Source organism: Bufo gargarizans, chromosome 10, assembly GCF_014858855.1.
Source record: "Bufo gargarizans isolate SCDJY-AF-19 chromosome 10, ASM1485885v1, whole genome shotgun sequence".
Classification (NCBI taxonomy): Eukaryota; Metazoa; Chordata; class Amphibia; order Anura; family Bufonidae; genus Bufo; species Bufo gargarizans.
Genome location: NC_058089.1, coordinates 52555788 through 52570633, shown reverse-complemented (window position 1 = coordinate 52570633; position 14846 = coordinate 52555788). Strand labels below are relative to the sequence as shown.

The window sequence follows — 14846 nt, the reverse complement described above, 5'->3', positions numbered from 1 at the left end:
TACTGAAAGGTCATAAACACTTATTTAAGCCACATTCTTATCAGTAAGATAAGAACTGAGCTATAATGAGGTCAGAAAGCAGAGATAAGGAGTCCGTCTGCTCCTGGTCTGACGGAAAAGACAGAAAATCCAAAGGGTGCTACTAGACTAAAGCATGTCAGCTCTATACAGAAAAAAGGACTTTATATTTAAAAATATATATTTTTAGCTCAAAATGAGTACAGTGGAATAATTAAAAAAAAATTGCCCTCAAAGGTGTACATAGCATTTAAATGTATATTAAAAATATATAACGAAGCGCTCCCACAAAAGGCACATGATATAAATTTACCAGTGCCTATATTTGTCATAACCTCCCTTCTGATCCTCAGCTGTGTCATGTGACCAACACTCTGACTTTACAAATAACACAGCATCTTCTGTGTGGTCAGGAAGCCAGTTTCTACATGTATTCCTATGGGAGCCTCAATGTCAGTCTCATAGGAATGAACAGAGGTGGATAGGTGGATTTGAAGACATTTCATCCACTGACCTTCTCCAAATTTTCCTCCTGGGTGCCAGCTCCCCATGGAGCGAGGACCCAGACATCAAATGCAACACCCACCATTACTATTAGTGTTGTGCCTAATGTAGCTCAACACAAAAAGGTGAGCACTACGATCCCACCTTGAGTCATCCATGCAGTACATACTCACCCTATGAGCGCCTTCTCTTTTTCCATTTATGGCCTTTCTGAGCTACTATACATTTTAATTATTTTATATTTTTATGGTCGGTGCTAAAGACTCCCATACACGTTAGTGTTTTGTCAGCTGAGACCACCATAATGTGTATGGGGAGCTTCCGACTCTCCCCCGAAAGATATCATCAGGGGAGAAAAGTATTGGGCAAATTGAATATTTTCACCTTATTTCCCAGGAGATAAGCCACCAGAATTGTATCTGACAACTATATATATTTTTTCCTATCTCCTCACTGACAACACATACGCTTGGCCGAGCTAAACATGTGTATGGAGGAGTCAGGAGACATAGCTGTCCACCCAACGACTGTTAAGCCGTAGTGTTGAGCGAACTTGTGTTTTAAGTTCGGCGTCTAAAGTTCGGGTTTGGGTTATCGGAGTATCCCGTTATGGATTCTGCTACCACGGACCATAACGGAATTTAGAAACCATAACGGGATACTTCGATAACCCGAACCTGAACTTTAGACGCCGAACTTAAAACACAAGTTCGCTCAACACTATTAAGCCGCAATCTGCAAATTTGCCCCGCTCACGCCAGGTCTTAATAAGGGAAAGGGGACGGGCTGGCAGACCAGTCTGATTTACCATTTTCTTACGTTTGGAAATGTAAGACTGGAAAACCTTAAAGGGGTTGTCTTGCCTCAGACATTAGTGGCATGAATATGCCACCAATGTCAGATAGGCTTCAGAGTCGGGGCCTGCACTTATCTATAGAATGGGGCCTCCCAAAGTGAACAAGAGCGGACTGCGAATGCCCTGCGTGCTCTCCATTCACTTAGAGTGTGTTTGGCTATTTTTGGAATTCCCATAGAACTGAATGGAGGGCGTCTAAGTGCGTTCTAGAGATAGCTGTGGATCTCACCTCTGGGACCTGTACCAATCTGATATTGGTGGCATATCCTAGCGATATGCCACCAATGCCTGAGGTGAGACAACCCTATTACGGTTTTCCAGTGTATTGAAGGGAACCTGTTACCGGGATTTTGTGTATAGAGCTGAGAACATGGGTTGCTAGATGGCCGCTAGCACATCTGCAATACCCAGTCCCCATAGCTCTGTGTGCTTTTATTGTGTAAAAAAACCCGATTTGATACATATGCAAATTAACCTGAGATGAGTCAGGGACAGGACTCCTCTTTTATGTATGATGCTACTTTTATGTATGATTTAGATTCTTGGTGGGTTATTTCTTCTGTAACGGGGCTTTCTGCTATATCCAGCAGTGGTAGAAAGATGAGATACTTCTGGGGCAGTTTGTCCCTCTCGTGCGTACACCTTTCACCAGCCTTCTGCTGCACCATGTTCATCAACACGGTGAGATCTGCAAAGCACAATAGCAGGTAAAGTGCCATAAGGATATAAAGCTGATGAAATCATCACTTACAGAAATACATCTGCCCTAAGATCTCTGAAATGTTATCATTCCAGACCGATGCACACATAGTAAAACATGGCAGTAATTATTTTATGAATATATTCTGCATGGAGATCCTTCTCCTCCATCCCCCAGATAGTGCAGCGCTGACTAGAATGCTAAATCCTATAAAAGACGACGTCGGTGCGGTCATTTAGTATTCGGAACAGAATACGGGAGATTATATTGGAATCTGTCAGCAGCCGCTCAGCACCTGGCGCTTGTATATATAATGTGTAGTGTATGCTGCCGACGGCGTTATATAGATAATATACAGTGTACGGGTGGATGGTAATGATTTCTGATGGATCTAATACTTGCTGTTATGGGGTATGATAGGCAGGGTTGGCATACATTTAGGATTAGCTATAGAAAAGCATGGCAGCCATCCAGACTTAAAGGGGGTGGTCCAGGACACTCAGATGGACAGTTCAAGACTTTCAAGTTGAGGGTCTGTCCTTAGAGTAGACCATCAAAGCAAGATCGCCCCCTTATTTCTTCTGATCAGTTGGGGGGCCTGCAGTGTTACTCCACCATCATCAGCAATGTTTTGTGCTATGACAACAGGGTTTTGGGGGGTCTTTGCATAGTGTGACACTGGCAGCACTGATTGGATAGTGTCAGACTCCGCACGGACACCCCCAATCCATATCTTTCCCCCTTGCCAGTTTTATGGCGGAAATAAGTCGCAAACACTGATTGTGACTTTTATTTTTCCTGCCACTTGCACAAATTGTTTGGCTCAAAAGGCATTTCTTCGCTTCCTTCGCCACTTTCCCGAAAAGGGGGTACGGCAAGGGAGGGGCAGGACCAACCGGCGCCACATATTTATCTTGTTTCATGCCAGTTTTCTGTCTGGCGTAGGTTTCAAGTTTAGGTGCACGGACTACCCGAGGCTGTGCCTAATTTATGAAGAAGTATGTGGCGCGGCATAAATTAAGTGCAGCCTCTGGCCGCGTACTGGGATATTATAGACAGGCGTAAAAGGCCCCTTGCAAACTAGCGTGAGCGGATTAGGTCCGGATGCTTAGCAGATGCGTTCAGTGAAAAATGCGCGATTTCACAAGCAAGTTCATTCAGTTTTGTCTGAGATCGCGTTCAGTTTTTAGCACGTGGTTGCAATGCGATTTAATGCGTTTTGCGTGAATAAAAAAAAATAAACGTTTACAAACAACATCTCTTAGCAACCATCAGTGGAAAAACGCATCGCATCCGCACTTGCTTGCGGATGCAATGCAATTTTTATGCAGCCCCATTCACTTCTATGGGAACATGCTGCGATTTTCACGCAACGCACAAGTGATGGGTGAAAACCAACGCTCATGTACACAGAGCCATTGAAAGGAATGGGTCCGGATTCCGTGCGGGCGCAATGCGTTCGCATCACGCATTGCACCCACGCGGAATACTCGCTCGTGTGATAGGGGCCCAAACACTGGGCTATGATAATCAGGGACATTTACTAATGCTTTTATACCACTATTGTGGCCTAAAAAAAGTCATGGCGCACGCTACATTTATGACGTAATTTGGCATTTTAAGCTTTTCACGTTTCTGAAGTGGTGAGAAAAGGGGTTGGAGCTGACTAGCGTAGGCTTGAGTTTCTGGGCACTGACCGCCAGAGAGACAACTTCCATATTTTTCTCCCAGTAAGACGCACCTGGGTTTTAGAGAAGAAATTAAGAAAAAAAAAAAAACATTTTTCATCAGACGTTAGCTCAGACCCCAATGTTAATTAGAACTCATATCATACCCCCAATGTTAATTAGATCTCGGCTCAGACCCCCCAATTAGACCTCAGAACAGACCCCCCAATGTAAGACCTCACCTCATAGCCCCAATCAGACCTCAACAGCTCAGATCCCCAATGTTTATCAGACCCCAATATTAATTAGACCCCCCCCCCCCCATAAATAATAATCATGCCTCTCCTATACCGGCCGCCGCTTCTGAGATCCAGCTCTCTTCCTGCCGTGCTGTGACCTGACATCGCACTGCGTGAGGTCACAGAGCGCTCCTACGTCCTCATGCCGTACGCAGGTCACAGCACAGCATGCAGGAGAAGACCAGGAAGCGGTGAGTATAGAGCCAGCACAGGGAGCACTGTATTCACCGCTCCCCGGTCCTCCTGTGCTTCCATAATGGAAGTGCTCATTAGTATTTGCCCCATAAGATGCACTGACATTTTTCCCCCACTTTGGGTGAAAAAGACACCGGTCTTGAGAAATCTCCCCTACTGTGTTTTAAGAAAGATGATCCAGAATTATGTGGGGAATGCAGGCATATACTAAAACAGATGAGTCAGGAGAGGCGACGGCTCCTCTAAGTGTGAATGTGATGCTTCTACGCAGTGATTCTCAATTCATTGGGAAAAAAAATAAAAATAATAATGCAAAGTAAGGGCAATTTCTCTTCTCATGTGCAGATTTCCATCCCATTTCTGCTCGCACTTTAACCCATTAGCTTGTGCAGGTTATATGTTGATCTATAGGCAAGCCTCTGTTTCGCGCTCTTCGATGCCGTGTAAAAGGGCAGACCCGGACAGCTCGGTAGCAGCAAGACCCGGATGCAAAGGGCACTGTTATTTTGGCTTGCTTGAATCCTCTGGAGCCCCATCGTTCCCACTGCAGAACTTGATAGTTTTCACATGTAGGATCCTAGATATAGGTTTGCGAGAACTTGTATTAATATATTTCACCTCCCATTTGTGAAGTTAGTCATCTGTTACAATCCCGAAGAAGTCACTTCCTGCCTTGGAGAATGGTCTGAACACTCCATATTTAATGTACTGTAGGTGTTTAGGACCCATTAAGAACGGTTGTATTGATCCTGCCATCTCGTAAGCTCTTTGACTCCCTTTAATTACATTAATCAGACTCGGGCTGGATACCGCGCTCCCTGGAGATCCATAGTTTAGGCCTCAGGTACAGAAAATGCAAAAAACGATATAAAATAGTGTCCTGCTTTGTGGCGTATATGTTGCTAATTAATGAATAGCATGCTTAAAACAGTCTTTTTCAAGTGTTAATTACAATTTTTTCACCAGTACTTAAGGGCAGTTAAATGAGGTGTTTCATTTGCCCGTAGTCATTATTCATAGTGAAGTGCCATTATGTGACTCGTTACGGCCACCGCCGCCGTGGAGCATTTAAAGGACAATTATAAAGAAACTGTCTGTTTAAAGGGACACAAACCTAGTCTGCTTGTACTGGCATTCTGTTGCACCGAAATTGTGAATATATTGCTTCCTGTTGTCAGCCATTTCAGGCTAGAGCAAGGCTGACCATTGCATTTCTTAATAGAATCCAGTCCTTGCTGGACATATATGGCCTATCCACAGGCTATGCCATAAAGCTGGGGCTGCACAGCTCGATACTCGATGACCTAGTGTCAAAATCCTGGACAATCCAAGACTGCATACAGTACTAAGGGGCAGTGATGTTAAAAACCCATTTTATTTTTCTAAGGGTCCATTCACACGTCCGTTGTTTCTTTACTGATCTGTTCCGTTTTTTTTGCGGAACGGATCTGGACCACTTCTGTACCCATTCATTTTCAATGGGTCCTGAAAAAATTCGGACAGCACAATGTCTGATTTTTTTTTCAGGACCTTTTGAAAATGAATGGGTACAGAACTGGTCCAGATCTGTTCCGCAAAAAACGGAACAGATCAGGAAAAAAACAACGGACGTGTGAATGGACCCTAAATCTGATGGTCACATACTTACCCGTCTGCCCTCCCACAGTGAGTCCGGCCGATCTATGGCAGTCTGGCTCAGTGCCGCACGCATCCTGGGGGGTGGGCTATTCAAACAGGCAGATGCTGACCACAGTTGCCTGTGACTGGTATTCCTGCCTCACTAGCCAGTTTTGTTTGTTCGGCTACATGCACACGACCATGCCGTTTTTGATCCGCAAAACACAGATGCCGCCTGTGTGCATACCACAATTTCCAGAATGGGCGGCCTATTATAGAAATAACTATTCTTATCCGCAAAATGGACAAAAATAGGACATGTATTTTTTGTGTGGCCGTGGAACAGAGCAACAGATGCAGATAGCACACTGAGTACTGTCCGCATCTTTTGCAGCCGCATCGGACCCAAACAACAGTCATGTGCATGAGGCCTTATTCTGGAGCACTGACCTTATGGCTGTTCTCTGGTTTTGGCCCTGACATGACCTTCTGGTATTTGACTCTGCTAGTTTTTGACCTCACCTTTGCCTGTTGACTTATCTCCTGGTTTCACTCTGCTGTGTATTTGACTTAGCTTTTGAATTTTGATCCAGTCCTGGTTTTGACCTTTCTGTCCAACTACCCCAGTAACCCCAAGTTTAGGCTCCTGCACTTAGTCAAGTTACGGACCATCGGCAAGTTGGGGGGTCACCATACGGGGCAGACTCTGAAAGTAGGTAGCAACAGTGGTGCAGGTGGCGTTCAGAGCTGCACGGTTCCCTGCCCTACCTGACACTGATTCTAATAAGACACAGTAGGGTCCTGCTTTTAAGTGGTAATAGGATCTCATATGTCTGTACAGAATATTGGGACAAGTCCTATAATTGATATGTTGTAGGAGTACAGTATTTGTTGCTTTATAAGACGCTCCCCAGGTTTTAGGGGAGAAAAATAAGAAAATATATATATTAGATCAGACCCCCATAAATATTAGGACATCGGATCAGCCCTTTATTTCAGACCCCAACAGACCTCATATCAGAATAAAATAAACTCCTTCTCTCCTGCGCCGCGGCTCCTCTCCATCTCCGGCAGCACTCCAGTCTTCTCCAGCCCCGCTGCACTGTCACCTAACTGCGTGCAGCGCCGACCCCAGGGAGGGAGAGTACCGGAAGCGCTCACTAATATTCGCATTACAAGACGCACTGAAAAGTGCGTCTTATAATGCGAAAAATACGGTGTGTGTGTTGTTGTGTATTTATTTTTTTACAATGGAACTCTGAGGAACGGATGCCACTGCATGGTATCAGTCTAAGGCATCCATTTAACGTATATGTTTTTGTATATGTTAAACGGACAGGAAAAAACGTTATGTGAACCCACCCGACTATGTCATAAGTGCCCTTAAAGATGTCCCAGGACATGTGCAGAGGCCTCAGAGGTATCATGTAAAATGAAGCAGTCTATACATATCTAATTGTGGTTTCTTCTACTAGATGGAGAAATGACCCGATCATTCCCTGTGGACAATCAGATTCACATTGAGGACATGATATGGCATGAAGGTAAGTAGTGTAGAATACAGCCCAGGAGATGTTTCTTCCTCTTTCACACGACTACAGATGCGGTCCCTGGTTCACATCTTGCAGAACAGACATATGGATCCGGAAAGCACACAGATCTGTCCGCTTTCCGCATCCGTATGTCCGTTCTGCCAAAATATAAGACATGTCCTATACTTGGCTGGAAACCGTGGATGCAGCACAGATGGTATCTTCTCCTTTCAAACACTGCACCTGCAGTAAACTCCCAACAGAACAAGTACAGGTGGCAGGTGCAGTGTATTTAAATGGAGGCGACATCACATGGGGGGGATGATATGCCTGGTCACATGACCCTCCATCAGCGGCCATCTTATGGACAGGATCTCCATGTGCATAGCACAAAAGACTTTATAAGATATAGACAATGGTGCAGAATTTCAACATAATATAACACTTACTAATATATCCTATCATCTCAAACAGATTGGTCAACAGTAACCAAAAAGTGGCCAACCCCTTTAACATTTGAGTCAGAGAATTTTACGGTGTTCCTATAGAGCCCTGCCACAGGCAGGGGCTCTATAGAAACTCATATACAGTAGCCTCCTGTCACACAGGCTACCACATACAGACTCCGGCTCCCCTGATCCCTGCCAGGGGAAGTCAGAGCACATGCAGAAGCTCGCTTTTTTGGGGGTTTTAGGGCATCTGAAGGGTGAAAAGTCAGCAACTGACATCACCGCCGGCATGTAAAAACAGCAGACATTCAGCAGCTGTGGCGCCCGCTGCATGTGCCAGTGGGCACCATTTTTAAATGCCTGGCTGCTGACGTAAATTTACGTTGGGTGGTCGGGAAAGGGTTTAAAGGGTCACTAACTTTTTCATAGAACGTTTGATATGACAGACATATCAAAAGTTTAGATCAGTGGGGGTTTGAGTCTTGAGACCTCCCACAGATCACTAGAAAAAGGGAAGAGAAGGGCGCTCTCTCTCCTGGCTGCTGGGGATGGAATCTAAGGAGCCCCCTCGTGCATTGGAGAAAGCGTGATATGAGCACTCTTCTCTACCAGTGTCTCAGTGCTCAGACCCCCACCACTCTAAACTTTTGATATATGTGTATGAAATATGTCAAAGTTTTGTAAAAAGTTAGCAACTCTGGCTGGATATTGATGGCCATCGTTATCAGATCGGCAGGCGACTTGCACCCCACACTCGCATTCACTTGAACAGGAGCAGTGCTGCAGGAACAAGCTCTGTCTACTACACAATGGACAGAACGGTGTAGTTCTGGCACCAGACCCCTGCCGACCTGATATTGATGGCTTATCCTGAGGAAATACTGGAAAACCCCCCTGAAGGGGTTCGCTGGGAATGTTATTAACCTGGCCTCCAGCAACCTGTCCCAGAATGTGACGGACAGGTTAACCCCACTTTTACAGCTGCTAAGTGGGGGTGAGGCCTCTCTATATTGTGTGTCAGCGCTGCGGTCACTTTACACTGATGAGATGTGCTGCGAGACTGCTCAGCCTGCCAACTTCTCATGTACAATAGCTCCAGTGCTACCCTATTGTAGAGAAGGAATTCTGCATTACATTATATAGCCATGATGTGATCCTCAGTCATGGCTGACAGGAACAGGAAGAAGTATTGCATAGCTCTTCCCCAATTCCTGTCAGGCTGCTCCACTATGGCAGAGGATCACATCATGGCTGTCTATTTGTAAAGCAGATTTCCTTATAATGAGGCCCTGTCTGCTCATCACCCCTCTAAGCAGCTGTAGAAGTGGAGGCAACCTGTCCTAGTCCCATTCTAGGAGGGATTTCTGGCGGCCATGTTGATTAAATTCCCGAAGAACCACTTTAAAAAGTAGCGATGTCACAGGATTCAAAACTTAAGTGAAATCTTCACCTTTTACTACTATGTCATTTTTAGGATCAATATTCTGTGCAGACAAATGTCTATCGTTACAGGAGTCTCAACTGATGAAGCCTGCAGTCACCACCAGAAGGCGCTCACTGTTATCTATTTCAGAGTGTAAATAGTAGACAGTAGCTCCCTCTTGTGGTGGCTGGAAGTGACCAGAACGTTATCTAAAGTATGGCGCTTTGAATGCTGTAAATCTTCATTAAGAACATAGGGGTTTGTTTACGAAATCAGATGTCGGTTTTGTGGCGTAAAAAAAGGTCACAAGTCAAGGCAACTGCAACATTTTGTGATCCTCGCCACTTTTCACAGTGGTGTAGGTTTAAGAACTAAAAGTGAGATTAGACCTGGCTCATTATGTTCGACTTGCGAAAGTAGCAACTCCCTGGTCTACTTTTACACCTAAAGGTGTGAACCACATTGCACTTAAAGGGAACCTGTCACCAGTTTTATGGTGTCCTAAGGGCAACATAAATAAGTGACCGATTCTCTTAGCAAAATGCTGGGTCACTTTCTTTAATTGACCCAGTCAATCTGCCAACATCTTGTATTGAAAAGCTCCAGCTGATCATGATGAGTCATGAATATTCATGAGCTCCTGACTCTCCCTGCCCACCTGCTGCTGAATGACAGTTATTTTCCATATGAATCAGCAGCAGGTGGGCAGGGGAGTGGCTATAGCTCTGAATTAAAAATACGCTGGACTCAATGACATCACGCTGGACTCAAATCAGCTCATTAGCATGCGGCATCTGTGTGTATATTATGCGGTAACCATCTGTCGCACCAGTAAGTGAATACATCTAAGGCACTTTTTAGTAGTTAATGATTGTATATAATTAGTTAGATTATAAGCAAATATCCGCTTGACAGGTTCCCTTTAAGCCACATACATTATTAAGGTGCACCGATTAATAAATGTGGTGCAGGAACACAAAGCGAAGCCAGACTGAAAACTGATAATTAGTAAAAAAAAATATTAACCTACTAGTCCTAGAATAGGATGGTTCTTTTTTCACTCTGGGTCCTCAAATGCAAGTTTGTCAAGTCAGGTGCCAGGTTGGCATCATGGAAGACCGGGGCAGCTACCCAAGCCTGACAGCGATATGCCATATGCAAGTCATCTATAATTGTGTTTTTTTGTTTACAGATGAAGAATATTACTACTTCTCCTGTCGTTGTGGGGGACAATATATTGCTGTCAAGAGTGACTTACAACAAACGTCTTTGGTGAACTGCGACTCCTGCTCGTTGATTATAGAAATCTTGCAAGAGATGACACCTGGTATCTCCTGAATACTTCTGGACTGTGGCTCGCTGTACATAGAGGATTTGGGGGACGCGCGCGTCTTTGAAATGAAATAAAATCTAATTTTGTTTTGACATAGGACACAGAGCTGCACTATGTAAGGGAAGAACGCATTTCTAGAGGATTGTTCCTATAGAAATTACATTTACTCAGCCTGTCCTGAGCTGTTCATATATCTACAGGTGTTTTGAAAAAAAAGAATCCAAGATGCCTAAAAAATTCCAGAAATAGTTTATTAGAAATCAACCTATCATTAATAAATAATTAAAATCTTCCCTAGAACATAATTTAAAAGAAAACCGTCCACGGTCAATCCTTCATTATACGTCCATTAGGATTGTCCTGCAGAGGTCCAAAGGAGTTTAGAGGCCATAGCTACAAAACAAAATGGAGAGGAGACGTTAGGCATGATTTTATATACAGTTACTGTACACTTCAAAAGACACTCAAACCAAGGACATGCCCCAAGATCAGCACAGCCTGGCACGTAGTCTGCAGACTGATGGGTACAGTCACCCGGCACCCCACTGATAAGCTGTGTGAGGAGACGTCGTGGGCAGTGCGCACGTGCCGTCTCCCTGTTCCCTTGCCATAGACAGCAGCAGCGGACAGGAAGAGAGACTGCACGTGTGCACTGCGCTCCATCTCCTGATACAGCTGATTGGTGGGGGTGCTGGGTGTCAAACCCCTGCCGATCTGATATTGATGACCTATCCTGAGTATAGGTCATCAAAGTAAAAGCCCAGAGAACCCTCTTTAAGCCTCATGCATACAAAAGTGTCCATTTTGCAGTCCACAAACTATGAATCTGCAAAATACAGATGTGGTCCCTGTGCAGTCCACATTTTTCTTTGCTGACCCATCGGCTCCAAAAGGGGCCGTGGTCAGCATTTTGCAGAAAGCACAGAACAGGGGTGGCCAACCTGCTGCTCTCCAGCTGTTGCAAAACTACAACTCCCAGCATGCCCAGACAGCCTACAGCTATCAGCCTAAACCAGGGCATGGTGGGAATTGTAGTTTTACAACAGCTGGAGAGCTGCAGGTTGGCCAGCCCTGGCATAGAACATGTCCTATACTTTGGCATCCAAAAAAATGCAGACGCAACGTAGACAGCAATTGGCGGACTGCAAAATACATAGTCGTGTGCACGATGCCTTATGCTAGTTTCACACACTTTTTTTCGGGGGAAAAAAATATATATACAGTTTTTATTTCTTCTTGCTGGATCCACTCCTGGATTTGGCTAAGAAGTAGTATATTCCTTCCTTTACATTTCCCGTTCCTTTGGCATCCACATCTAGCTTTGGCTTCAAGAAGTGGCATAAAACAAAAACAAGTGCCCACTTGTCACCTGGGTCTTCTAAAAATGACCACCCTGATGATGACCACTGCTAAATGGGGACAGGATGTGACCCCCATCTCATGGGGGAGAGATCTAGCAATCGAGCTGCTGGATACCATGAAAGAGCATGTGTAGCGTGGACAGACGTTGTTCTTGTTGGAACACCATGGAGGAGATTTATCATTGTCTGCACCATAATCTCATATGACTTTTTTCACACTTCCAAAAAGGGGGCATGGCCAGCATCCGCAACAACTTTATCTTCACCTATGCCACTTTTCTGGAGCAAAGTAAGCCAGAAATTTAAGGAAGCTCAGAAAGTGTTGGCTAAAGCCATGAGGGTAGAAGATCTGCACAGGTGTGGACACACAGCTGCACAGTACATAACTCCAAAATGTAAATGTGAAGTTAAAAAGTTCAACTCACCCTGATACAAACTCGCCCCCGGATCAGGGCATAAGGGACTGGTCCATAGCTTCTAGAATCTGTGGAGTTATCTAGATTGTCACCTTCTAACCAAACATGGCCCTTGGGTACCTGTGAAAAAGGAAAAAGAGGAATGTTTAAAACATGACCCACTGTACCATAATTGTTTTCAAAGGAATACAATTATGATAGGGGCATTCCAGGATTTTCATACTGATGGTCTATCCCAGGGATCAGCAATCTCCAGCTGTTTTAAAACTACAACTCCCATGTTGCATGCAGGGAGTTGCAGTTTCATAGCAGCTGGAGTGCAGAAGATTTGCTGAACCCTGGTCTATCCTCAGCATATCAATCAGTATCAGATATGCGGGGGTCCGACTCTCTGCACACCAACCGATTGGCTGCTTAGTTGCAGCCCTGGTGCCCGAAGTACACAGCTCTGTCCACTGTGTAAGGCCTTATTCACACATCAGTGTTCGGTCAGTGATTGTGAGCAAAACCAGGATTGGAGCCTCCACAGAGATCAGGTATAAGGGGAAGATCTGCACCTGTTCTGTGTTTAGAGCCGCACCTGGTTTTGGCTCACAATCACGGATGTAGATCACCGACGTGTGAATGAGGTATAACGGACAAAGCTGGTAATTGTGGCGCCTCTCCCACTGAAGTAAATGGCAGCAGCGATTCAGTAACCAGATCCGTGCATTACGCTGTGTACTTCCGACACCAGAGCTCCATGGAGTGTCGGACCCCCGCCGATCTGATATGGATAGGCCAGGCATGCTCAATCTCCGGCCCTCCAGCTGTTGCAAACCTACAACTCCCAGCATGCCTTATCAGCCTACAGCAGGGCATGGTGGGAGTTGTAGTTTTACAACAGCTGGAGGGCCACAGGTTGAGCATCCCTGGGACAGGCCATCAATATCAAAATCCTGAACAACCCCTTTAGGGCTCATGCACACGATAGTTGCCCGTTTTGCTTTCCACAAAACACGGATACCGGCCGTGTGCATTCCACATTATACGGAACGTCTGGCCCATAATAGAACGGTCCTATCCTTGACCATAATGCGGACAAGAATAGGACGACATCTATATATTTGTGGATGCTATGAAACAGGTATACGGATGCTGTCCACATCTTTTGCAGCCTCAGTGAATGGATCTACATCCGACGTGCAAAATATGTGGATTGGATGCGGACCAAAAATACTTTGTGCGCATGAGTCCTTTGTTTCTACTTGTGAAATGGAGTTATAGCAACTTGACCCTGAATAATGAGCCACGGTAATTTATACAGGGTGGTAAAGATTAACTAAGTCTTATTATTATTGCGGTTTGATTTGTAATGCAGCCATGGCCGCTATACCCCCACCAAAATGAACGGAGCGGCAGGTTATGCATGTGCACTGATGCTCTATTCATCCCCATGAGTCTGTATTACTCTACCTCCGGCAACCCCATAAAAAAAAAAATATATATATGAATGGAGCAACATTGCGTATGCTTGACCTGCAGTTCTGTTTCAGGGGACAGAGCCCCCCATTCTCATGATTGGCGAGCATCCCTGATAGTCAGACCCCCCCACTAATCTGAGTTATCTTGTATCCTATGGCTAATTTCATCTAACTGGAATACCTTTTTTAGAGGGGAGTTCCTTAAAGGTTTTCAGAATTTTTTTATACTGATAAATCCTCAGGATAGGTCATCAGCATGTGATCGGTGGAGGTCTGACACCCGGGACCCCTGCTGATCAGTTGTTTGAGGAGGCTGAGCACTGCAGCCTTCTTGCAGCTTACCGAGTACAGCGCCATCCATTGCATAGTGGCTGTGCTTGGTATCGCAGCTCGGCCCCGTTTACTTGAATGGTTGTGAGCTGCGCCTAGGCCACACACCCGATGAAGGTGACATAGTGGCCAAGGGTCTGCTGTGAGTAAGCCGCGGTGCTCACTGCAGTGCCAGGAAGCAGACCCCCACCGATCAGATATTGAAGACCTATCCTGGGTATAGGTCATCAGTATAAAACACTCGGAAAACCCCTTTGGTTTAGAAAATTTTCAGCTAAACAACCCCTTTTACTGAGGTCTATGGCCGGCTTATATTCTGGTCGGTTGGCACATTATTGCAGGGAGCATTATAGGGGCACTGCTTGGAAAACTTCCCAGTGACTTTCATAACAGTCCCATGTGACACCAGTACAATAAGGAAGCAAACCAGGGGACACCAGTAGAAGAAGAATCTACCGAGGAAGCTTCCAGTGACACCAAGACTACCCTCTACTGGCTGGAGGCCAATCCACATTTTCTTACTACGTCAATGCGATATTCACACATTTCCATAGTGTTACAGGACCTCGGGGCAAACTTGGACAGAATAGAAAATATTTTATTAATATCTTCTACGCAGGCAAAGAGGAAAAACTACAATTATCTGCTGTAAAGCTAACGCAGGATGGTCGGGTCATTAATTT

General features: G+C 45.1%; 2 protein-coding genes across 2 annotated transcripts in view; one reads left to right on the top strand and one right to left on the bottom strand.

Annotated features, from left to right (window-relative positions):
- Positions 1–10685, top strand: part of DNAJC24 (DnaJ heat shock protein family (Hsp40) member C24) — a 52375-nt gene extending 41690 nt beyond the window's left edge. Inside the window, exons 4-5 of the mRNA XM_044270252.1 lie at positions 7332–7400; positions 10453–10685. Of these exons, the coding sequence (XP_044126187.1) occupies positions 7332–7400; positions 10453–10598 (215 nt within the window). The 3' untranslated portion in view covers positions 10599–10685. The remainder of the gene's footprint in view (positions 1–7331; positions 7401–10452) is intronic.
- A 138-nt stretch (positions 10686–10823) lies between these two features.
- IMMP1L (inner mitochondrial membrane peptidase subunit 1) overlaps positions 10824–14846 on the bottom strand; it is a 52749-nt gene continuing 48726 nt past the window's right edge. The window contains exons 5-6 of the mRNA XM_044270251.1: positions 12380–12490; positions 10824–10986 (exon numbers count right to left, since the gene is read on the bottom strand). Of these exons, the coding sequence (XP_044126186.1) occupies positions 10921–10986; positions 12380–12490 (177 nt within the window). The 3' untranslated portion in view covers positions 10824–10920. The remainder of the gene's footprint in view (positions 10987–12379; positions 12491–14846) is intronic.